Source organism: Sus scrofa, chromosome 5, assembly GCF_000003025.6.
Source record: "Sus scrofa isolate TJ Tabasco breed Duroc chromosome 5, Sscrofa11.1, whole genome shotgun sequence".
NCBI classification, from domain to species: domain Eukaryota; kingdom Metazoa; phylum Chordata; class Mammalia; order Artiodactyla; family Suidae; genus Sus; species Sus scrofa.
The window spans coordinates 29468060-29494477 of NC_010447.5; the positions used below are offsets into that span (position 1 = coordinate 29468060).

The 26418-nt window shown below is 38.0% G+C and overlaps 1 protein-coding gene across 1 annotated transcript in view; it reads right to left on the reverse strand.

Annotated features, from left to right (window-relative positions):
- Positions 1-26418, reverse strand: part of WIF1 (WNT inhibitory factor 1) — a 93472-nt gene that overhangs the window by 17618 nt on the left and 49436 nt on the right. Inside the window, exons 3-5 of the mRNA NM_001315718.1 lie at positions 19896-20004; positions 8650-8790; positions 7661-7756 (exon numbers count right to left, since the gene is read on the reverse strand). Coding sequence (NP_001302647.1) covers positions 7661-7756; positions 8650-8790; positions 19896-20004 — 346 coding nt within the window. The remainder of the gene's footprint in view (positions 1-7660; positions 7757-8649; positions 8791-19895; positions 20005-26418) is intronic.

Genomic DNA, 26418 nt, shown 5'->3' on the forward strand with positions numbered 1-26418 from the left:
ATCAACCTCCCCACAAGTGGACAGACACCAGGAGCAAGAGAGGCCACAATGCTGGAGACTGCACAAAGGAAACCACACAAAAAGCAATACAAGATGAAATGGAAGAGAAATATAAGCCAGATAAAGGAACCAGCCAAAACCCAGAACAGCTAACTGAACTGAAGATAAGCAACCTACATGAAAAAGACATTTTTCTTTTTCTTTTTTTTTTCTTTCTGCCTTTCAGGGCCACACCTGTGGCATATGGAAATTTCCTGGCTAGGGGTTGAATCAGAGCTATAGCTGCCAGCCTATGCCACTGCCACAGCAATATGGGATCCAAGCCACATTTGCAGCCTACATCACAACTCACAGCAATGCTGGATCCTTAACCCACTGAGTGAGGCCAGGGATTGAATGCACATCCTCATGGATACTAGTCAGATTTGTTACCACTGAGCCACAACAAGAACTTCCAAAAAAGACTTTAGAGTAATGATTGTAAAGATAATCCAAAATCTTGGGAAAAAACTTGAGGCAAAGATCAAGAAATTGCAAGAAACTCATAACAAAGAAATAGATGAGTTAAAGAACAAACACACTGAGATGAACAACACAATAACTGAAATGAAAAATTCATGAGAAGGAACCTATGGCAGAATACAGGAGGCAGAAGAACAAATAAGCAAGATGGAAAACAGAAGGGTGGAAAACACTGACACAGAGCAGAATAAAGAAAAAAGAATGAAAAGAAATGAGGACAGTCTAAGAGAACTTTGGGACAATATTAAACTCACCAATATTCACATTACGGGGTGCCGGAAGGAGAAGAGAGGGCAAAGGGACCAGAATAAATATTTGAAAAGATAAGAGCCCAAAACTTCCTCTAACATGGGAAAGGAATCACTAACACAAGTCCAGGAAGAACAATGAGAACCAAACAGAATAAACCCAAAAAGGAACACCCTGAGACATAGTCATCAAATTCATCAAAATTATAAGACTAAGAAAATACTGAAAGCAGGCAGGGAAAAGCAACAAATAACATACAAGAGAACCCTGATAAAGTTATAAGCTGATTTTTCTGCAGAAACTCTGCAGGCAAGAAGGGAGTGACATGATATACTTAAAATAATGAAAGGGAAAAAAACCTACAATGAAGAACACTCTACCCAGCAAGGCTCTCAGGCAGATTTGATGGAGAAATCAAAATATTTATGGAGAAGCAAAAGCTAAGAGAATTCAGTACCAGCAATCCAGCTTTACAACAAATGCTAAGGAACTTCTCTGGTCAGAAGATAAAAGGCCACAACTAGAAACAAGAAAACTATAAATTAAATGGCTCACCAAAATAGGCAAACATAGAGTAAAGGTAGGAAATCAGGTACAGACAGGATATCAAAACAAGCAATCATAAGAGGAGGAGGGTACAAATGTAGGATATTGGAGGTGCATTTGCAATGAAGAAACCAGCATCTTAAAACAATGTTGGGGCGTTCCCATCATGGCGCAGTGGTAAACGAATCCGGCTAGGAACCATGAGGTTGTGGGTTCAATCCCTGGCCTTGCTCAGTGGGTTAAGGTTCTGGCATTGCCATGAGCTGTGGTGTAGGTTGCAGACGCAGCTCGGATCCTGCATTGCTGTGGCTCTGGTGTAGGCCAGCGGCTATGGCTCCGATTTGACCCCTAGCCTGGGAACCTCCATATGCCGCGGGAGCGGCCCAAGAAATAGCAAAAAGACAAAAAAAAAAAAATTGGAGTGTGTATATATATATATATATATATATATATATATATATAGAGAGAGAGAGAGAGAGAGAGACTCCTATATTAAAACTTCCTGGTAGCCTTAAACCAAAAATCTACAATAGATACACAAACAAATAAGAAAAAGCAATCCAATCATAACACTAAAGACAGTCATCGAACTATGAGAGAACAAAAAAGGAAGGTTAAAAAAAATTTTTTTTTAATTAACAAAACAGAAATAAAGACAAGCATATCAATAATTACTGTAAAGGGAAATGGACTAAATGCTCACCAAAAGACAGACTGGCTGAATGGATACAAAAACAAGACTGATATATATGTTATCTACAAGACACCCACCTCAATTTTAGGGACACACACTGACTGAAAGTGAGAGGATGGAAAGACATAATCCATGCAAGTGGAAATCAAAAGAAAGCCAGAGTAGTAATACTCATATCAGACAAAACAGACTTTAAAATAAAGATGGTTACAAGAGACAAAGGAGGTCATTACATAATAAATAAGGGATCAATCCAAGAAGATATAACAATTGTGAGAGTTCCCACTGTGGCTCATCAGGTTAAGAACCTGACATAGTGTCCATTAGGATGTGGATTTGATCCCTGCCCTTGCTCAGTGGGTTAAGGATCCAGCATTGCTTCAAGCTGTGTCATAAGTCTTAGATGTGGCTCAGATCCAGTGCTGCCGGTGGCACAGGCCTGCAGCTGTAGCTCCAAGGAGACCCCTAGCCCAGTAACTTCCATATGCTGCAGGTGTAGCCTTAAAAAAATAAACAAAAAACTTGTAAATATATATGTACTCAACACAGGAGTACCTCAATATATAAGGGAACTGCTAACAGCCAGAAAAGGAGAAATCAGCAATAACACATAATAGTGGGAGACTTTAATACCTCACTCACAGTAATGGATAGATCATCCAGACAGAAAGTCAACAAAGAAACACGGGCCTTAAATGGTACATTAGACCAGATGGACTTAATATTTATAGAACGTTCCGTCTGAAACCAACAGAATATACATTCTTCTCAAGCATACACAGAACATTCTCTAGAATAGAACATATTCTGTGCCACAAATCAAGCCTTGGTAAACTTAAGGAAACTGAAATCATATCAAGTAGCTTTTCTGACCACAATGCGCTAAGACTAGAAATCAACCGCAAGAAAAAACTGCAAAGAACAGAAACACCTGGAGACTAAACAATATGCTGCTAAATAACTAATGAATTACCAGAGACATCAAAGAGGAAATCAAACAATATCTAGAGACAAATGAAAATGAAAACACAATGATCCAAAACCTATGAGATTCAGCAAAAATTATTCTAAGAGGGAAGTTTATAGCAGTATAAGCCTACCTCAGGAAACAATAAAAATCTCAAAGGAACAATATACTCTTACACCAAAGCAACTAGAGAAATAAGGATGACCAAAACCCAAAGGTAACAGACAGAAAGAAATCATAAAGATCAGAGCAGAAATAAATGAAATAGAAGTCAGAGAAAGCAATAAAGTATCACTGAAACTAAAAGTTGGGCCTTTGAAAAGATCAACAAAACTGATAAACCTTTAGCCAGACTCATCAAGAAGAAAAGGGAGAGAGCTCAAATCAATAAATTAGAAATGAAAAAGAAGTTACAACAGACATCACAGCAATACAAAGGATCGTAAGAGACTACTACAAGCAACTATATGTTAATGAAATGGAAAACCTAGAAGAAATGGACAAATTCTAAGAATCTTCCAAGACTGAACCAGGAAGAAATATAAAAGATGATTGGACCAATCATTTGCTATTGAAATTGAAACTGATTTTAAAATTTCCAACGAACAAAAGTCCAGGACCAGATGGCTTCACAGGTGAATTCTATCAAACATTTAGAGACAACTTAACATCTATCCTTATGAAACTATTCCAAAAAACTGCAGAGGAAGGGCTACTCTCAAACTCATTCTATGAGGCCACCATCACCCTGATATCAAAACCAGACAAAGATATCACAAAAAAAGAAAATTACAGGCCAATATCACTAATAAACTTAGATGCAAAAATCCTCAATAAAATACTAGCAAACCAAATCCAGCAATACATTAAAAGGATCATACACTATCATTGAGTGGGATTTACCCCTTGGAATGCAAGAATTTTTCCCTATCCACAAATCAATCACGTGATATACCACATTAAAAAATTGAAGAATGAAAACTATATGATCATCTCAATAGATGCAAAAAAAGCTTTCGATAAAATCCAACATCCATTCATGTTAAAAACCCTCTAGAAAGTGGGCACAAAGGGACCATAACTCAGCACAATACCAGCCATATATGACAAACCCATAGCTAACATCTTACCCAATGGTGAAAAGCTAAGAGAATTTTCACTAAGATCAGAAATAAGAAAAGGATGTCTACTCCCACCACTTTTTTTCAACATATTTTTGGATGTCCTAGCCACGGAAATCAGAGAAGAAATAAAATAATCTAAATTGGAAAAAAAGTAAAACTATTACTGTTTGAAGATGACATGATACTGTACATAGAAAATCCTAAAGATGCTACCTGAAAACTGTTAGAGCTCATCAATGAATTTGGTAAAGTTGCAGGATACAAAACTAATACACAGGAATCTACTGATTTTCTATATATTAACAATGAAAGATAAGAGAAATTAGGGAAATCATCCCATTTACCATCACATTAAAAAGAATGAAATACCAAGGAATAGACCCACCTAAAGAGACAAAAGACCTGTACTCTGAAAACTCTTAAGATGCTGATGAAAGAAATAAAAAGTGACACAACAGGCAGAAAGATATACCATGTTTTTGGATTGGAAGATCATTATTGTCAAATGAGTGCACTATCCAAGGCAATCTACAGATTCCATGCAATCCCTGTCAAATTACCAATGACATTTTTCACAGAACTAAAACTAAAGGTTTTTAAATTTGTCAGAAAAACAAACTATCTCAAATAGCCAAAGCAAGCCTGAGAAAGAAAAATGGAGCTGGAGGAATCAGGTTCCCTGACTGCAGACTATACTACAAAGCTACAGTCATCAAAAACAGAAATATAGATCAATGGAACAGAATAGAGGGCCCAGAAGTAAATGCATGCACCTATGGTTAACTAATCTATTACAAAGGAGGCAAGAATATACAATGAAAAAAAAAAAAGTCTCTTCCATAAGTGGTGCTGGAAAAACTGGAGTTACATGTAGAAAAATGTAATTAGAACACTAATACCATACACAAAAATAAACTCTAAATGGATAAAGACCTGAATAAAAGACCAGATACTATACTGCTCTTAGAGGAAAACATAGGCAGAACACTCTCTGACATAAACTGCAGCTATATATCTTTTCAGATCCACCTCTGAAATGAAAGCCGAAACAAAAATGAAAGCAAAAATAAACAAATGGGACCTAATTAAACTTAAAAGCTTTTGCACAGCTAAGGAAACCATTAACAAAATGAAAAGACAACCCACAGGAGGGGAGAAAATATTTGCAAATGAAGCAACCAAGAAGGCATTAATCTCCCAAATATACAAACAACTCATGCAGCTCAGTATCAAAACACCAAACAACCCAATCAAAAGCTAGGCAGAAGACAGACATTTCTCCAAAGAACAACTACAGATAGCTAAAAAAATTACATGAAAAGATACTCAACATCACTAACTATTACAGAAATGTGTGTCAAAACTCCTATGAGGTACCACCTCACACCAGTCACAATGGCCATCCTCAAAACAAACAATGCTGGAGAGGGTGTGGAGGAAAAGGAACCCTGTTACACTGTTGGTAGGAATGTAAACTGATACAACCACTATGAAAACCATTATGGAGGTTCCTCAGAAAACTAATACAAATACCCTATGATGCAGCAGTCGACTCCTGGGCATCTGGAGACAAGTGTAATTCAAAATGATACAAGATGGAGTTCCCGTCATGGCTCAGTGGCAACAAACCCAACTAGAATCCATGAGGGTGCAGGTTTGATCCCTGGCCTCACTCAGTGGGTTAAGGTTCTGGCATTGTTGTGAGCTGTGATATAGGTTAAAGACATGGCTTGGATCCTGCATTGCTGTGGCTGTGGTGTAGGCAGGCAGCTACAGCTCTGATTCAACCCCTAGCCTGGGAACTTCCATACGCTAGGGTTATGGCCCTAAAAAGACAGAAAGAAAAAAAAAAAACAATGATATATGTACCCCAATGTTCACTGTAGCATTATTTACAATAGCCAAGACATGGAAACAATCTAAATGTCCATTGACAGAGGAATGGATAAAGAAGATGTGGTACATATATACAACGGAATATTACTCAGCCATTAAAAGAATGAAATAATGCCATTTGCAGCAACATGGATGGACCTAGAGATTATCATACTTAATTGAGCTAGACAGTGAAAGACAAACATATGATATCACTTATATGCGGAATCTAAAAAAATAGATACAAATGAATTTATTTGCAGAACAGAAACAGACTCACAGACTCAAGCTCAGGGTTTCCAAAGGGAAAAGGTGTGGGGGAGGGGTGGATTGAGAGTTTGGGATTGGCATATGCCCACTGCGGTATATGGAATGACTGGCCTACAGGGACATGCTATACAGCACAGGGAACTCTACCCAATATTGTGATAATCTACATGGGAAAAGAATCTAAAAAAGAATGGATATGTGTACATGTATAACTGAATCACTTTGTTGTACAGCAAAATTATGACAACATTGTAAATCAACTACACTTCAATAAAACTTTAAAATATGAAAAAAATAATCAACAGGACCTATTGTATAACATAGGCAACTATACTCAATATTTTGTAATATTCTATAAGGGAAAAGAATCAGAAAAAGAACATACCTATATGTATATACACCTGAATCTTTTACTGTATACGAAGCTAACACTACATTGTAAATCACCTATTCTTCAATAAAAAAAAAAAAAGAAAAAAAAAAAACCTCAAACAAGAAAAATTCTTGTTTCTTGAAGATGAAAAATATTTTGGGAGTTCCCGTTGTGGCTCAGTGGTTGACGAACCTGACTAGCATCCATGAGAATGTGGGTTCGATCCCTGGCCTCGCTCAGTGGGTTGAGGATCCAGCGTTGCCAAGAGCTGCGATATAGGTTGCAGACGTGGCTCTGGTCCAAAGTTGCTGTGGCTCTGGTGTAGGGGCTGGTGGCTACAGCTCCGATTGGACCCCCTAGCCTGGGAACCTCCACATTCCGCAGGTATGGCCCTAAAGAGACAAAAAGACCAAAAGAAAAGAAGAAGAAAAATATTTTGGTTACTCTTGTCATATAAGCTTTTAGTATTTGTGAGCTTGTGGTTAATACACATTTCCTATCTTGTTTCATTTAGCTTTCTTAATTATAATTTTACCAAAATACACATACTCACTACACAAATGATTTCCATCCTTTTTTCTTTCCTAGAGCACTTTTCTAACCCAGGTAGAGACTTAACTGTGAATCAAACTACTTTTAATTGGAGTAGATACCTTCAAATCAGTCACAATGCTAGCTTTTTAAAACCAATTTAAGTGGAGGGGACAAAACTCAAAAACTTTCACAAGACTATGTCAAAGCATAATGTGTATAACCCTGAATTTGGGGGTGGGAGGGGAGAAGGAAAGTGGCTCCAGAGAATGTAGACATTGTGCCAGTTTTCTTCGCCTGTCACCATATATTGGATTTAACAGAAAACCACTCCTAGAAGAAATACTTTCCAATAGCTTTCCTGTGGCTTTTTAAGACTGCACCAATCCTCCTGAGGTGACCAGAAAAATAATTTCAGGGGATGTGTTAAAAATACATGTGGGGCTCCTGCATGACATCCATTTCGTTAGGAAGCAAGAAAAGGAAGTTGGCTGTTTTCTATTCTTTACCTTTCTCACAGTGAGGTCCATAGAAGCCATCAGGGCACTCACAGATGCGTCTTTCATTACAAAAGCCTCCATTTCGGCACCCTCCTGGGCACTCAGCTTCGCCAAAGAGAAACAAGGCTTACACAGACATCTTTCAAATCATGTTGAATGAATTATAGGGAGCATGAAGAGGTTAACAGTCATTTTTTCCCCCAGTGCACCAAGTGTCACAATTTATCAAATACCAATACTTCTACCTCATTTGCTCCACACCTCGTACTTCACTAAGTCCTCCTAACAGTAAGATTTTGCCTCTCTCAATCCTACTTCCATCAGTAGCAGGGGGCTCATGGAAGAAGGCAAAGCAAGTTTTGTATTTTGCCTTCATCACCACCTCTCAATCTACTGTACCTTCTTAGATTCACATTGAAATAGAATGAATGATATTACCCTCAATATTCATTTTCAGAGGGTAGGATGACCTCTGGTACACCTTTAGGGCACTGAAAGCCTCCAGAGCTTCAATTCTAGCTGGAAGTGTTTGTATCAGGGTGGGAAAGGAAACAGGTCTTCAGACTTAACTGGGCACCCTGGCTGTGGTGGGGAGGCACTTTTGCTTGGCAGATCACTGGCATGATGATGGCACTCTGTCTTCTGTGGAAGTCAGAAGCACCGAGCTTTGGGCAGGGGGTATGGGTAGTAGCAGCTGCTGCTAATGACTGGTAACCTTGCAATGAGGTTGGAGACTTTCAAAGGTTGGGCTGGAGAAGGGGAAGGAGAGAGGTGGCACACAAGGCATTCTGAAGGGGTACTAGAGTTCTTAAAATCATGAGCAGGGTCAAAGCAGAGGAAGTCTGTCTTGGTGCTATTACTGGACCCTGTGCTTACCAGCCCCTCCTCCCCTTGGTGTGTTATAATTACACAAAACATCTGTCTCGTTTGCTCTAATTTTGCCCACCTCAGACCAGGACGCCTTAGGAGCCTTCTCTCAAATCACCATCACTGATTACCTTGTTGACATGTTTTAAAGAAGATGGCGTTCTGAGGCGTCTGCAGGATGGCGTTGCCTTCAGAATTCATTACAATCACATTCACTTCAAATGCTGCCACTCCATCTTGTTTTCCAAGACATGGGAAACCAACTTGCACGACTAAAGAAAAAGAAAGTAGGGAGAAACAGTTTATCTAGTTGACTCCAGTTTTATGGAAGTCTTGGTAAGAGAGGAAGAACAAAGCAAAAAAAAAAAAAAAAATGTTCTCATTTGACATTCTTGTATCTCCACTAGAGTTTACATGTTGATTATCTGGGCCATCTCCACAGAACTTGTACATCATGCAGGGTGGAGAAGGAATTAATGACCCTCATGAATTTGTACCCTACTAATACGGAATTGGGGATATTTTATTCATAGTCTGAACTTATACAACCTTGACAAAAAGATAATTTTCTCTGAAAAGTAAAGGTGCAAGGAGGCAGCACAGATGGATTAATTCCGAGAAGAAGCTTTGTCAGCACTGTCACCAGCCTCCATATAATTAAAAAAGAATTGATTAAAAAAAAAATCAACATTCCAGAATCCATTAAATAAAGCCCATAACAATACCCTACTGGTTTATTTTTACTCTGCATGCTTCAAAGTGACAAGATATCATCTCTGAAAACATTCTATGACTCTAGCTAGACTCCAATCATTGGACTGAGTTAATCAAGTTAGTATTTTCTCAGGCTATTTGTGAATATTAATAAGTGTCCATATCTTGATGATCTAGACGAGAGTTTGTTGTGGTGAAATAATCTCATGAAAGCCTTCTATCTAATGGTTTAGGTTCCTAAAGAGGAGCCACTTTTACATACAGATGCTTAGCCTTACTAATTATTAGAAAACTGCAAATCAAAACTACAATGAAATGCGACCTCATACCAGTCAGAATGACCTTCATCAAAAAGTTCATAAACAATAAATGCTGGAGAGGGTGTGGAGAAAAGGGAACACTCCCACACTGTTGGTGGGAATGTAAGCTGCTACAATCACTGTGGAGAACAGTATGGAGGTTCCTCAAAAAACTAAATATAGAACCATATGGCCCAGCAGTCCTACTCCTGGGCATGTATCTGGACAAAACTATAATTCAAAACTATACAAGCAACTCCATGTTCATTGCCTATTTATAAGACATGGAAATATAGAACCATATGACCCAGCAATCCTACTCCTGGGCATGTATCTGGACAAAACTATAATTCAAAACTATACAAGCACATCCATGTTTACTGCCTATTTATAAGACATGCCTATTTACAATCACTATGGAGAACAGTATGGAGGTTCCTCAAAAAACTAAATATAGAACCATATGGCCCAGCAGTCCTACTCCTGGGCATGTATCTGGACAAAACTATAATTCAAAACTATACAAGCACCTCCATGTTCATTGCTTATTTATAAGACATAAATGTCTATCAACAGAGGAACAGATAAAGAAGCTGTGGTATATATATAGAATGGAATATTATTCAGCCATAAAAAACATGAAATAATGCCATTTGCAGCAACACGGATGGACCTGGAAATTATCTAAGAGAAGGCAGTCAGAGAAAGACAAGTATCATGTGAGATCACTAATATGTGGACTCTAACAAAAATGATACGAAAGAACTTTCACAACCAGAAACACACTCAAAGTTTTTGAAACTAAATTTATGGTTACCAAAGGGGAAACATGGGGTAAAAGGGATAAACTAGGGGGTTGGGGTTGACATATAAACACTATTATATATAAAATAGAGAGGTAACAAGGATCTATTGTGCAGCACAGGTTAATCTACTCAATACTTTGTAATAACCCATATGAGAAAATAATCTGAAAAGGAATGGATATGTATCCATGTTTAACTGATTTACTTTGCTGTACCCCTGAAACTAACACAATTTAAGTGAACTATACTCCAATAAAATTTACTAAAAAAAAAAAAATAAAGAGTTCCCATTGTTGGCTCAGTGGGTTAAGAACCTGACCTAGTGTATGTGAGGATGTGGGTTTGATCCCTGGCCTACCTCAGTGGTTAAGAATCTGGCATTGCTGCAAGCTGCAGTGTAGGTCACAGATGTGGCTCAGATCTGGTGTTGCTATGGCTGTGGCGTAGGCCCACAGCTGCAACTCTGCTTTGACCCCTAGCCCGGAAACTTCCATATGCCTCACGTGCACTGTAAAAAGGAAAAAAAAAAAGCCACTTTTTTTTTTTAGTGAGATTAGCCATCACTTGGGGGCATAGGTATGGACTAAGCAGAGCGTAGGAATTAAAAATGTTGCTGTACAGTGAGAGCTAGGAGTCCATCACTGTGGAATACCCACAAGTTGGAAATTAGTTCAAGTCATTGTCTGAGAGAATGACTACAGACATTTCTAAAAGCCACTGTATTATCATAACTTATCCATTGGGAAGATTAATCTAGCTGATCCACTAGACACTAGTTCTTCCCTACAAATAGAAGAAATATTGCTAAGAGGTATACATATGAAATTCTGCTTTGTTTCTATGCAGCAGGATATGGTTACTGCCAAGCTTAGGAAAATCCAAAGCCAAGAAAAACCATTTCCCTTCAGAGTTTTCATAAACCTTTCACCTAGGTTTATAAGAAGAAATGAGCTGGAAATTGGTCTGCTCCTTTCCATAAGGCATTGCCCAAAAGCTGGCCATACAATCTTAACGTGCTTGGCAACCAAAACCACCTCTCAAGGCTTTGGCATTGTCGGTGTTCATTACCATGCAATTCTCCAAGTAACAATGATTTCCAGTTCTCCTGAATCTTGAGATGTGAGCATTGCAAATAATGAATCCAATGATAAAAAATATATAGATATTTTAACAGAAATTAAAAAAAAAGAAAAAACCAAAGTCGTGTCTGAAGTTCCCAAAGTAAAATTTTCCCCATTGAAAATCTTGGTTTAATGAAACTTTACATATGCAAATACAAATTTATGAAGCACAAAAATCCATTGTAGGGATTTCCATTTTAAAAGGAAGTGAAGGAGCTGACAAGTAATATCTTTCAATTGTTAACTCTTCCAGGGTGTTTTCAGTTGGTTCAAGTAGAAAATGTCATTTATCTTTCTCATAAATCTTTTGCATGGATGGATAGGCCAATAACTGTCCTGAGGCATAAAAAGATGGAAAAACCTGAGACAGTATTTTTAGAATTTTCTGAGCCACGTGTTATCATCTACTACTATCATCAACTACTATTTCCCAAGTGTATCTTTTTCTTGGACCTCACTGCGCCTCTACTTTGCAGCCCACCTCATTCTTTTAAAAAAGGCACTTCAAAGTTATTTTAGCTTTAAGAATCTTGGTGTGGAAGAGAAAATGCTTGTAAACAAACTCATCTTCATTTCTGTTTATCAGCACTGTCAAATTTCAAAACACAACTTGGATGTCAAATACCAAAAAAATCTTATAATAGATATATGAAATTCAGTTAAGAATAATGACTCAGTTTGTCCATGTTTTCACGATGTGCTACAAACAAACCATTTGCAAATGTGAATAAGTTCTGACTATATGTTCACAGGCTCCAATCAGCAGGGGGTCTTCTAGAGAGTCTGAAGTGCTCACACAGGGAGTGTGTGATTAGCTGTAACGGCCTCTAAATCAATGAATGTACAGAGATGCACAGAGATCTCTGGCCTGTGGTGATCTAAACAGGGTGTTCCTGAATCATCCCAGGGAAGAAAAACATGGATGCAAAATCCAAAAGAACAAAAACATGCCCTAAGTAACTTCTTGAGGGTTTTCAGGATCAACAAAATGAACAAGACAAAAATCCCTGCCTTTTGCAGCACTTACACGTCAGTGGTTTATTTTGAAGACATTTCATGACAGCCAAATATTTTAACCGTTAAAAATGTATAGGAAAATAAAAACACCAACACATGTCTAAACCACAGATTTAAATTAGAATTGAAAGTAGTGGCAGTGTTTGTTTTGCGTCTGTAACTACTGGATTCTTTGGGTCTTGACTTTTATAGTCTAAGTTCAAATTGCTTGTATATTAGCTTCATTACAAGTGCATACATGACTTCCGAAAATATTGTATAATGCTTAAAACAAGGATCAGGTAGAGAATTGCACTCTCTATTATCCACTGATTTGGGGTGGTATGGTTAAGATCCTTAGCCCTCAGTTCCTTTATTTGGCCATAAGGCTAATAAATAATCCCATTAAAACAATTTTCAGAATTTTTTTGTGTGTGGAAAGTCCTGTTATTTGACTGTTTAAAGAAAACTATGTTACTGTTCACCATCAAATATGTCTTTCATTTAAATGAATTCCCTGGTGTCTCAGTGGGTTAAGGATCCAGCTTTGTTACTGCTGTGGCGCAGGTTTGATCCCTGGCCTAGGAACTTTTGCATGCCATGAGTGCGGCCAAAAGACGTCTTCCATTTAAAAAAATCTTATCGGAAAACTCACATATATAGCATAGTTACACAAAATCATACCAAATGCAAGAGAGAAGAAAAAAAGAATCTTTCATATTTTTTAATAAGAAAACTTCAGGCAGAAAACTTAAAGATGTAGCATCTTCACCTGCTTAGTAAACCAACAGAAAAGCTAAGAATTATTTTACCAATTTACAATTATGTTCAATCAACATTAATATTAATACAAAATATTTTCTATCTTCAAAGATCTAACATACTCTAGGTTTAAAATTGTAGTATTTTCCTTATATATTTTTAATTCCAACCTGATAAATTCAACTCCAGTTAAAAATGAACAAATCAAAAATCCCCTTACCATAGGCGGGAAAGTTTCACCCAAACATATTCAACTCTTTTGATATAGGAGGCAATGTAAACGTATTATTGTCTGAACCCTAAAATGGAATGATTTGAAAGGAACTAGGAAATAAAGTTCAGAATTTAGAGAGGCACATAGTTTGAGTTTCAGTGAATTAACTTTAAAAAAATGTTTGTTAAAGTATAGTTGATTTATAATGTTGTGTCAATTTCTGCTGTACAGCAAAGTGACCCAGTCGTACATATATATATATATACATTCTTTTTCTCATGATAGAACATGATGGAAGATGAGACAAGAGATTGGATATAGTTCCCTGTGCTACGCAGTTCAATGAATTAACTTTTAAAGTAGAGATTAATGAAAGGTGTATAAATTGCAGTAATCACAATTGTCCATTTTTCAATTGTGAAACATGAAATGGAAATCTGAGTCCTTTTCTGCCCTTTATGTGTCTTTTTTTCCTGCTTATAAATTCTATCTGTAAGACCATTCAAGTAATAAGAATTATAATGGAATACTTTTTAAGGTTTTTCAAAGAATTTTGAAAATAAAACCTGACTTTAGTTTGCCTCATTTTCAGTGATTGGCTTTCGTGTAACCTGTGCGCCACCTAAACTAGCCTGCTTTCAGTTCCCAAGCATGTGGTGCACGTCCACAGTGCCTGACTGCCCACCCATCCTGCTGCCTGCAATGTTTTCTCTTTTCTCTCCAGCGTTCTCCCTTCAAGACCAAAATTAAACAGCACTTGCTCTCAGCTGCCTTCCCAAACACCCCCTGCCTAAATCATTTCACATATATTTCACAGACACCTCTCTATATGACTACAATATAATCTAATCATTTAATTACAATTCTGCATCCTTGGCTGAGGATGAGATTTTCAAAAGTAAGGACCATACCTTCTGTGTTTTTGTAATCTCAGCATCCAGTACATTGTCTGTCACAAACTGGGCACCAACAGTCACAGATATGTATACCTTATGGGGGACACATCCATTTACATATACACACGGACACACACTTGTGCATATATGTGCACACTTGCACACCTACACAGTAAGAGAAAGAAATTCACCTTAGACAGTGGGAGAGAGAGTAAAGCACAAACAACATACACTCTGAAAAACACAGGCGTACAAAAAAACAGACTTCAAAGGCAGAAAGAGCACAGACTCATGACTTCCAAGGAATGAAAGAAATGTCAAAGTTACCTTGTGCTTTTGCAACAATGAGCATATGGGTCGAGAGCCACTTTTACCAAAAGCTCGGTGGAAATTAGGCCAGATGTTGTGGATTCCAGTGCAGTCTAGGTTATACCAATGAGACCCTGGTAAATTAAACAACTCCGAAAAGCTAAAGCAGATTGAACATAACTCGCACGGCTTTCAAACCACACTGATGTGCCACTGATTGCACATCAACTCGCCCTTCTAGAGAAGCAAATAACAAACTTATTCTGATTAAATACCTCTTTCTCACTGAGACGGGCACAGTGCTCACACAGCCTCAGCCTCCATCACGCGAGCCACTGCCTCGCAGCAAAGGAAGAGATGAGAAAGGCAGGCCAGAGCTCATTCTCAACCCCACAGGATTATACGCTGCTCCACGGATATCAATCAGCCAGCCGTCATCAGTGCCCCCACACTATGCTGACAGCCACTTTTTCGCTCAGCAAACACTGAGCACCTAGCCCGGGCTTCAACTTTCTGCTAAGGATGGGGGTCACCAAGAAGATGGTCCTTCCAGCATCAGCACCTATCTGACAATTTCTGCACATCTGATTCCTGACGGTCTTGGTTGAGAAACAACCCTGGCTCTGGTGGTTTCATGGGAGGACGGAGACAGAGCATCCTAAGAGGCAAAGCCCGAGGTGGATGGAAACTGTTTTTCGTTACCCAGCTCAGGAATTTTACTGAACCACCCTGCAGTTTGTATTTCCTGTTTTTGTTCTCTTCAGATGCCAGAAGGCAGGCACTTTGTTACTGTTCAAGATCAAGAGTTTTCTTTCTCATGCAATGTTTAGGTATATGAGCGTCTGTAGGATAAAAGAATGGTTTGGCAGCTTGGATGTTTTACATAGACCAGCAGAGTAAGGAATGCTACCTGGATGCTTAGAAGCAAGACACACTGATTTGGTTACTTTTTAATAATTCAAGGTACCCTCACTGCTCATGCTGAGAGGACTGAGCCTAATGAGGCTAATGAGTAACTGCCCTGCAATGGGCTAAAATTCCCATAAATTTCTTGCACCTGCATTTCTGCAAACAAATCCTACATCTGCCTCTAAAAACCTATGTGCGTATGGGGCGGGGGAGGGTATAGGGTTATTACACGAAGTATGTGTATGTACACAAGTCACTTCATCCCAGATGGCTTGTTCTTTTTAGTGTCACCTCATCCACAGCATCATCCATGTTTTCCTTACATTTTATTATTTATAAAGATTCTAAATTATCGGCAAAAGATGTTTTCTCTAAACATGCCCTATCAAGATATTCTCACATCATATATTCAAAACCTTACTGTTTTAATATCCTAAGAAGGAGAATTTCAGTAATCTTTTTTTTTTTTTAACTAGACACAAAAAGACTGATAAAGCTGGAAAGATGTAGGCTACAACCATTCTATTAAGAAAGCCAGAGATGCAGGATTTATTGTAAGCTGAGCAGGTATAACTGTGTCATTAATTAATGCATTTTTTTTGGCCACACCTGCAGCATGTAGAAGTTCCCAGGCCAGGGATTGAACCTGTGCTGCTGCGACTTGCACCACAGCAGTAGCAAAGCCAGATCCTTAACTGATGCACCATAGAACTTCCAAATTAATGCATTTTAATGGACTACAATGAGTTTCATTAATAAGCAGAAAAAAAGGAAAAATTCAAAGATACAAAATGGAAATTGAGGAGTTCCCGTCATGGCGCAGTGGTTAACGAATCCGACTAGGAACCACGAGGTTGCGGGTTCGATCCCTGCCCTTGCTCAGTGGGTTAACGATCCGGCGTTGCCGTGAGCTGTGGTGTAGGTTGCAGACGCGGCTCGGATCCCGCGTTGCTGTGGCTCTGGTGTAGGCCGGTGGCTACAGCTCCGATTGGACCCCTAGCCTGGGAATCTCCATATGCCGCGGGAGCGGCCCAAGACCAAGAAATAGCAGAAAGACCAAAACAAAAAAAAAAAACAATTTCAAAATGGAAATTGAGAAACATGTTATGTATTTATCTTATTCCTGAGAGCTGCTTAAAGAGCAAAAAATATCATTAAGAAATTTTTAGAGAAATTATCTTTGAGGAGTTCCCATCATGGCTCAGCAGTTAACAAACTCAACTAGTATCTATGAGGGTGCGGGTTCGATCCCTGGCCTTGCTCAGTGGGTTAAGGATCTGGCGTTGCCATGAACTGTGGTGTAGGTCGCAGGTGTGGCTCAGATCCTCTGTTGCTATGGATGCGGTGTAGACCGACAGCTTCAGCTCTGATTTGACCCCTAGCCAGGAAACCTCCACTTGCCATGGGTGCAGCCCTAAAAAGCCAAAAAGAAAAAGAAAAAGAAAGAAAGACAATTATCTTTGACCAAAAAGGAATACCAAATGCCATGACAAGAGACTGAGCAATGGCCTATTCCAAGAACTTGGTGGCCCTATTCTAAAACCTTTCCTGTAACAGTATGCAATAGCACTAGCATTACCATCTGAGTGCAACTGGGATGTCCATGTGTCTGGAATCGGACACATATCCTTGGGGCCACAAATTTCAGGTGAGTGAATCTCCAGAACCCAAGGCCTTTTCCTTTCCTAAGAGCTTCCTAGAACCTAAACCATCTAGGCTGGAAGCAAAGCCTCTAGGAAGGCTCCTAGTCATACCTATTGCACTGGAATGACCCAAGAGAAACTCAGATTCACACTCTTCTTGTCTATGCCCGTGGGGTACCCATGCCAGGAAGTTAGAAAAACTGTGTGCCTATTTAGACCTCAACTCTTACCATGCTGGGATGCAGTAATATAGAGCCATTGGAAGTAACAGATAACCACGACCTGAAAATGGACTTTGTAAAGGTGATTTCCTGATTATTTTATCAAGTTAAATTAGCTCCTAATGAGATATTCATTTGACATCTGACAAAATTATTATAACCTTCCTCTAAAAGAATGTCTAATTTTCTTTTTTTAAAGGAGAAAGGATTGAGCTGTCAATTATTTTAAAATATTACAGAACTACAACTATTATAATATTAGAACAAAAAGCAGGCTTTAAAACCAACTCTCTGTATAAAAGAACTTACTGTAAAATAAAGAGCATTTTGAATCAATCCAATGTCTTAAACTGGAAAAGTTGATGAGTCAGAAAAATAATTCAGGTTAGAGCCCTACCTCACACTATTGCCAAAATAAAGTTTTATAAAATATTAGAAGCATGTGTAAATGATCTCTGTTCTCTGGAATAGGATTAATATAAAAGTATAAACATAATAGGAAAAAATAATCACAAAGGAAAAAGTAGTTTTGACCATATAGAATTTTAAAGCCTCTGTACACCCCCCCCTTAAAAAAGTAAACATATGAGTTCCCACTGTGGTGCAGTGATTTAAGAATCCAACTGCAGTGGCTCATGTTGCTGTGGAGGTGTGAATTTAATCCCTGGCCTAGCACAGTGGGTTAAAGGATCCAGTGTTGCTGTAGCTGTAGTGTAGGTCATAGCTATGGCTCAGATTCGATCCCTGGCCTAGGAGCTTCCATATGCCATGAGTGCAGTCATTAAAAAAGAAAAAAAGTAAATGCATATAGATTGAAAAAAACTGCAATCAAGAGTAAATAAGATGTAGTGAGCTTTGTAAACAGAACCACACTATTTCAATATAAAAATGAGTACAGTACATAGACATTTTACATTGACTAATAGATATAAGAAAATATCTCCCACCTCAATAGGAATTTTAAAAATCAATTTGAAAGAACACTGAGAAACCACTTTTCACTTTTTAAGTCAGCAAAGCGGCTAACATGATTAATAACCCATGTTGATGAGGTTACTCTAAGTCAGGCACTCTCCAGGGTACAAATGGGTACAACCTTTGAGGAAAGTAATTTGGTATTCTTGGCAATCTTTTCTAAGAGCCTTTTAAAAAGTTCATAGTTCATATCCTTTGACATAATAATTTTTCTTCTAAGAATCTATTTTAACGAAATAATGAGATGAACTTCAAGATGTTGCTACACACATTAATCCAACAAGTATTTTCTGAATGTCTGTTTTGTTCTGGGCCCTTGTTGGCAGCTGTGCTAAGACAAACAGGGCCACTGACCATCTATTACTTTAAAAAGGATGTTTATTGTGATATTTCTAGTATGCAAACCTTAAGAACAATCGAAGTGACACCCAATAAGGCAATGAGTAAATAAATTATGGTATGTTCATAAAATAGAATATTTTAAGGGCATTTAGAACTTTTGGAAAAATCTATAATGACACGAGAAAATGTTTAAATTTTTTTTTTTTTTTTTTTTTGCTTTTTAGGGCCACACCCACAGCATATGGGGGTTCCCAGGCTAGGGGTTGAATTGGAGCTGTAGGCCTACACCTCAGTCACAGCAACTCGAGATCTGAGCTGAGTCTGTGACCTACACCACAGCTCACGGCAATGCCAGATCCTTAACCTACAGAGTGAGGACAGGGATCGAACCCACATCCTCATGGATCCTAGTCGGGTTCGTTAACCACTGAGCCACGAAGGGAAATCCTTTTTTTTTTTTTTTTTTAGGTGGTATCTATATATTCCTAAAAGTCCTAAAATCTGGGCTCTGGTCTAAGCTCCCCTACTTATTACTATTACGTGATTTTGGGAAAGTCAGTGAACCTCACGAGCCTCAATTTTCTAATTTGTAAAATGGAGCTATAATTCAGGCCTTGACTCCCTCCCAGAATGCACACTAGATAATACATGAATTGGTGTTTTGTTAAGTGGAAAAGTTTTAAACAAATAACTGCATACTATTATTTTCCTAGCAGAGAAGGATGATGAGATCTGAAAGACTGAATCCCTTTCTCCCACTTTTTCTTATCTCTTTGCTACTTCAAATTCCTATTTAATACAATGTTCCTTCGGGAGAAGTTTTTCTTGACTTATCCCATCTGCCCTCAATCACTCACTTTGCATCTTTGCCACATTTATATGCACTCCCGTACTTTATGCCTACTACTGGCCCAGTATATCTCCACTTTCTTTTTCAATATGAAATCATTGAGGAACTGAGTTTTTAGGAAACTCTAAAACCTCCATTTCTTCATCCCATGCTAATCTTTTGCTCAAAGGAAATAGGGACATAACAACTGGTCTGCCCTAAAATCAACAGACCTTTTCAGGACAACATTCTGTCATCCCTCTGATGGTGGGTTAAAATAGTCTTCCCATCATTATATAATTTTTAAGTGCAAACTTTTTTCTAAGGCAAAGACCACCCACCTGATGCCTTGTGAGGCACGGTTCCCAGCAGAGGGACATTGACAGTTGGGTCTGCCATGATGCCTTTATCCAGGGAGCGCAAGGACAGGAATTCATAGAAGTATTCGGCCTACAACAAAAGGCATGACAATCAGTACCATGGAAACCACAGGGAGCAGAAAGGCACTTCTCAATTCATCATCCCTCTGATGGAAAACCAACATTTTCACCATAGGAATCTTGGAGCACATGACACCTAAAATACCATGTAGGCATAATTCTCTCTTCTGCGTTTTAGAACTCTAGAATTAGACTCTGCTTGGAGAGAAGTCATTCTTTCAAAACATTAATAACACATATCTAAAATACTCACAAGGTACCCTTATAGCTTAAAAGGATTGAGAAAAATGCCCTTAAGGAAACAGTGAAGTCAAGGCAGTCTTCAGGTAGCCCTTAGAAAATCCATCTCAGCTTCTTGAGTCATTCTTTAATTCTTTCCAAATCCAAAGAGAGTCTTTTGGACCAAAATTGCAAAGAAGCAATAAGTGATAATGAAAAAGACATCGAAGTCCAAAATTTAATGATCTTGCTGTTAAAATTTATTTTTCAGTATCAATCCCTTTGGAAGGTTTATATTTAACAGCTCAATTTAATTTTGGAGAGAAAAGCCTAAATGTGTAAAAACCACTATAATATGACAACAAACCATAAAACTTTATATGGTAAACATGTTCATTTTCCAAGTCTAATTAAGAAAATGCTTCATGCTACTTGAACGGCCATGAAATACAGAAAGCAGTGATGTATAATCTCACTGTAGAGCTTTGATGCTTAACTGATTCTCAGCTGGGTTATTATAAAAGGGTTTATAATGGAAACAAGGTGTTCTTGCTTAGGAATAAAGATCAATCAACGAATAGCACAGGTACCAAATTAGATTGAGGGGTTTTGTGGTTATCTGTAGAGATATCCAGAATTCGGATGGGTTAATTAACTAAAACATGGATTAGAAAGAGGTTTACGAAAGAATGTAGCCTCATATGCAGTATAAAATTTATTTTCTAACATGGAAGATATAAGGGATATATGCAGACACTCATAAAACTTTCTGCTGTAAGTTACAATTTCAATATGTTAGGCATCAGGGACTGTAACATGAAGATGATAATGCAAAAGGGTGATCTCAGCAGCTATATGGACACTGTCTACATGTATAGCAGTTGAAAAGCACTTCCTGGTTTCACTAAGTCAAAAGGAGCACCTTCATTGGCCAAATTCCCACTGCAACTGCTTCTTTGAATTGAGGCAGTGGCTCCAAAAAACCACTAGGAAGGGTTCCCTAGGTGGATAAGAGAGTCATGAATTAATTTTACTAAATTCATTCAGTACGAGGGCCCTGAGGATAAAGGGTCCTAAGACAGTTCATTCCCACCCTAAGGGAAGGCAGAGGATTGCAAGAAATGCGATGAAAGGAGTGTCATCAGGAAAAGTCATTCAGTTGTAATAAATTCCTTTGAGGAGTTCCCTTTGTGGCTCAGTGGAAACAATCTATCTAGCATCCAAGAGGATGCAGGTTCAATCCCTGGCCTTGCTCAGTGGGTTAAGGATGGGGTGTTGCCGTGAGCTGTGTGTAGCTCACAGACATGGCTTGGATCTGGTGTTGCTGTGACTGTGGTATAGGCTGGCAGCTACAGCTCCAATTCGACCCCTAGCCTGGGAACCTCCATATGCCATGTGGCCCTAAAAAGACAAAAAAAAATTATTTTAAATAAGTTCCTTTGAAAAAGAGAATATTACTTACGTCCTTTCAGGAAAAATGACTTTTAAAAGTGGGCTACTTTTTTTCCTCCATTCTGCAGCATGCAGGAGCTCTGGAACCCGAGCCATAGCAGTGACCCAAGCCACAGCAGTGACAATGCTAAGTCCTTAACCACTAGGCCACCAGGGAACTCCAAAAATGGGTTACTTCTTAGATGGCATTTCATGAATCCAGGGTTTTAAATGACTTCGACCAGCTGTACTTTCCTGTATACTTTTCTAGATAATATCTGTCATTTCACTTTCTGTTCTAAAACATACTTCAGTTGGCATTATGAAAGAATTTAGTACTGTATGCCCTTATAATTAATAACTTTTGTTTTTTGTTTTTCGGGTTTTTTTTTTTTTGTCTTTTGCACTTTTAGGGCCGCACCTGTGGCATATGGAGGTTCCCAGGCTAGGGATCTAATCAGAGCTGTAGCCGCTGGCCTACACCACAGCTCACAGCAACGCCAGATCCTCAGCCCACTGAGCAAGGCCAGGGATCGAACCCACAACCTCATGGTTCCTAGTCAGATTTGTTAACCACTGAGCCACGACTGGAACTCCACTTTTGGTTATTTATATTACCAAGGTCAGTAATAACAATTAGCAACAATAATACAACCACTGTGTAATGCATACCATATGCTGAGACTTACTCGAAATATCTGTATTCTTAGTACATTTAATGATGGAAAAGAACTGAGTGAAGAGATTGCAAACATGTTGAAAATAAAACATTTCAGTAGCTATACTGCTTCAAATACCACATGTTCTTATTTGCTGCTCCATAATCATATCTTTGAATGTTATCACATTATAAATTAAATCTATGTTTACATGGGTGATATATTTTAACTGCATTTGTAAGAACTAATATAATTTCAGTGAGTTGTAAAAATCATTTTTTCCTTAAAAAAAAGGATGAAAGACTAGACATTAGGATTAAAAAAATGACTATGTAGGATTGATGGTAACTGATGTTTTTTCCTTTTCTCTCTTTTCCCAATTTTCTAAATGTGGTGCCATGTCTTTTATAGTGAAATAAACACATGTATTTAATAACAGGCATTAATCATATATCCTGCTTTCAGTTCTGTGTGGCTGATGATAATCATTGGCACTCTGATCATAGATGAAATATTCTTCTTGCGCTGCTATTTACTGTGGCTGTGTTCATGTAACAATTTATTTAACTCTCTTGCAAGTCTCTGAGAAAGTGTGCTTCAAAAGAACACCACGCAGTATTTAAGCTTCTGAATGTCTCTTTCAAAAGCGTTTGATGATGTTCACCGAATGTGGAACTGAAACAATTTCACTTGGAGTCCAGAAACATAACTTGAGAGAACCTTTAGGTCTCCTGTTGCTGCTTTTGAGGATGGTCACCTAAAGTAGGTTGAGAAGCATGAACCCATTACAGTTAGTAGCAGAGAGTTTATAACCAGCATTGGCATAACTGCTCAACAGGATGCAGCTAGGTTTAATAAACGTCTCTGGCTGGCCAATACTATGGTCTTACCAATAACAAATTTCACACTAGAGGTTTTAGGAAGTCCCTTTGATTTTGTGGAGAATCAGTAAACATCATGACTCTTCTACTACAATTCTAAAACCGTATCTCCAGGCAAAAATTGGACAAAACTGTTTCTTCCTTGGATCTCATCAGCAAAAGGCAGTTGCCAGAGAAAACCATTTTATTTGTTTGGCTTTCTTTTTAGAGGTAATAATGACGCTCTAATCTCTAAAATATATAATTTTCTTGGTACCTGGTATATATATATTTTTAAAAGGAGTTTGTCCATGCCCATTGCCATCTTAAAAAACACCAACCTGAAAACCACTTAGAAACTGACTGACTCTTTGTCTGATCTTGACACTGACTTCTTTCAAAGTTTCACTTTGTCATTATAAAGCAATCTACCAAAACCAGCAATATCATATAAATATTTTTACAAATAAACTATCATCACCATGAGGTAGAGATGAAATATATTCCTCATTTAACTTAAATATTTCCCCCAGAGTCACAGAAAATGGCTGATGAAATAACCTACAGATGTATTAATGTCATATTGTCACTTCTAGGCAGGACTTCTCTGTCTTTACTCTAGTTATAATAAATATTCTAAGTCCCAAACGTTTCCCCTGGAAAAATTTATTCGGGGGCAAATAAAACCTAAATTCTATGCCAAAGAGAACAGAGAGCTAGCTCTCAAGTTTGGGAACAAGTTTTACAAATTGTAGATTTATTACTGAGATAAAAGGAACTCAGAGCATGAACTGTAATAGGGAGGTGGCATATTGGAGCACATAAAACCTCTAATAGGAAAAAGTACATTTAGTTTCATTAAATGACACTAGTGGAAACTCAGGTAGAGGTAACTAGGGTGCTTACTTGGGAAACACATGAAAAGACTGCCTTGTATTCAAACAAAGAATGGGTCTATTCAGAAGAAGAAGTCACTCCTAAAGTAAAGTTGCTGAGAAATCTTGTTGGCCTGGTTTGCCATGCAGTAAATTTTCCTTTCATAGTGAAGTATAAAAGACACTCAAATATTATCAAGAAAGGAGTGCTGGAGGACATTTAACTTGCTTCCAAGCGACTTGGCTGAATATTAGGGTTGTTCCTTCCAAAAGAGATCAAGACATCATTTCAACAGCAACATGGGACAACTCCTAAGGCCTTCACTCTGGCACTGGGGAGACAGGGAGAAAGGAAGGAGAGCATTGCATTAACCATCGGAAGGAATGGAGAGAATCCAGCCTTTCTTTTCCACCTTTGAAGTTCTGGGTTTATGGTGTACACTTAATCTAATAAGCACAATAATTGCGGGAACCTCTGAGTTAAGAATCAAAGATTCTTCATAAAACCATGGCTCTCAAACCCCTTTAAACTTCACGTATTATGATGTGGACCTAAGTGTTCATGGGAAAACACTAAAACAATAAAGGTATCATGTTTTTCCCAAAGAAAATTTCAGGTGATTTAAAAATACAGAACATGTTGCCATAAAGGTTGAAATGTTATAAATAATTTTTGTTGTGTGTTTACTAGACCCTAGTCACTGTTCATTTAATTCTCACAACAACCTACTATTATGACAGCATACAAGCCTGTCCAGATTAGCCAGGCCCTGAGTCTGAGAATTACTAAAGGCATATAAAATAGCTCCTACGTGGTACGTGGAAGGCAAGAAGAAATCTTGCTAAAATAAGCAAGAAAGGAAAATAGTTCAATGTTGAAGTCCCAAACAAAACGAATAAGCATGCCCAATGCTTAAAATAATCTGACGCCTGAATGTCTAGACTGAAAATTGCCAGATCTCACATTCTTTCTTGGCATTCTTCTTGTCACCTCTCTGCAAAATTTCATCCTTCAAACTCAAAACTCGTTATCCTTGGATTCCGTGACTGTCTGCTGATTCTTCTCCCATGTTTTGATTTTCCTGAATGTTCTTGTTAAAAGTCTCTCAGCTCACCATCTAAGAAAAATCATTAAGACTCAAGCCTCAGCTCTTCACTCTCCATATTCTGTCATAAACTCCTGCACTTTCACAGACTGAACTACTTCCTTGTGAACAATCAGTGTGCAACATTCCCATCGCCTCGTGGCCGTGCTTGTGTGCATGGAGCTTCATTATCTTCTCAACGCAGCTCCACCACCTGATTTCTTTGTATCTGTCATCAATATTATTGATTTTCCAATAACAAAGGTACCAAATCTCAGAGTTGTTTTTTGCCTCTACCTCATTTTCCAATAGCCAGACTCTAGCCTGATCCTTTCTCTATTCATAATCTCTTTTGATTCTGCCTCTTCCTTTACATTCCCACTGCTTCTACCCTAACCCAGCCTTTATTTCCTCAAGGTGGTATTATTGTAACATTTCTGAAATATTCTTCTTGCCTGCCTCTTTAAAATACCTGCCATACACCAAAATATCTAATTAAAACATCACTTCATTTTTGACATATAGTTGATTTACAATATTGTGTTGGTTTCAGGTATACAACCCAATGATGCACTATTTCTGCTGATTATATTCCATTATAGGTTATTGTAAGATGAGCATAATTCCTTGTGCAATACACAGTATAACCTTTTTGCCTATCTATTTTACTTATAGCAGTTTGTATTTCTTAATCCTACACCCCTAACTTGCCTCTCTTCTCTTTCTTCTTCCCTTTGGTAACCACAAGTTTGTTTTCTATATCTGTATGTTTCTATTTTGTATGTACATGTATTTGTATTATTTCTTAGATTACACATAAAAGTGATATCACATAGTATTTTTGTCTGACTTATTTCACTGAGCATAATATTCCCTAGGTCCCTTCACATTGCTACAAATGGAAGTATTTCACTCTTTTTTATGGCTGAGTAATCTTCCATTGTATGTATAAACCACACCTTCTTAATCTAATCAACTACTGGGCACTTGAGTTGCTTCCATGTCTTGGCTATTATAAGTAGTGCTGCTATGAACACTGGAGTGTGTGTGTCTTTTAAATTAGTATCACTTTTGCTATATCACAATCCTTTCCTGGCTTTTCTTATCTCCAGGATAAGGCCTTTAGCCTGTCTAAATGTCCTCCACAATTTGGTTCTACATTTCTTTTATTTCTTACTACTCTCCAACAAGGATACACTGATGGAGCACAATGGGCCCACTCTGAACTTATCAGAGCCACACATATATTCCAGTGTTTTCATTGATACTGACCCATAGAACTTAAACCCATTAAG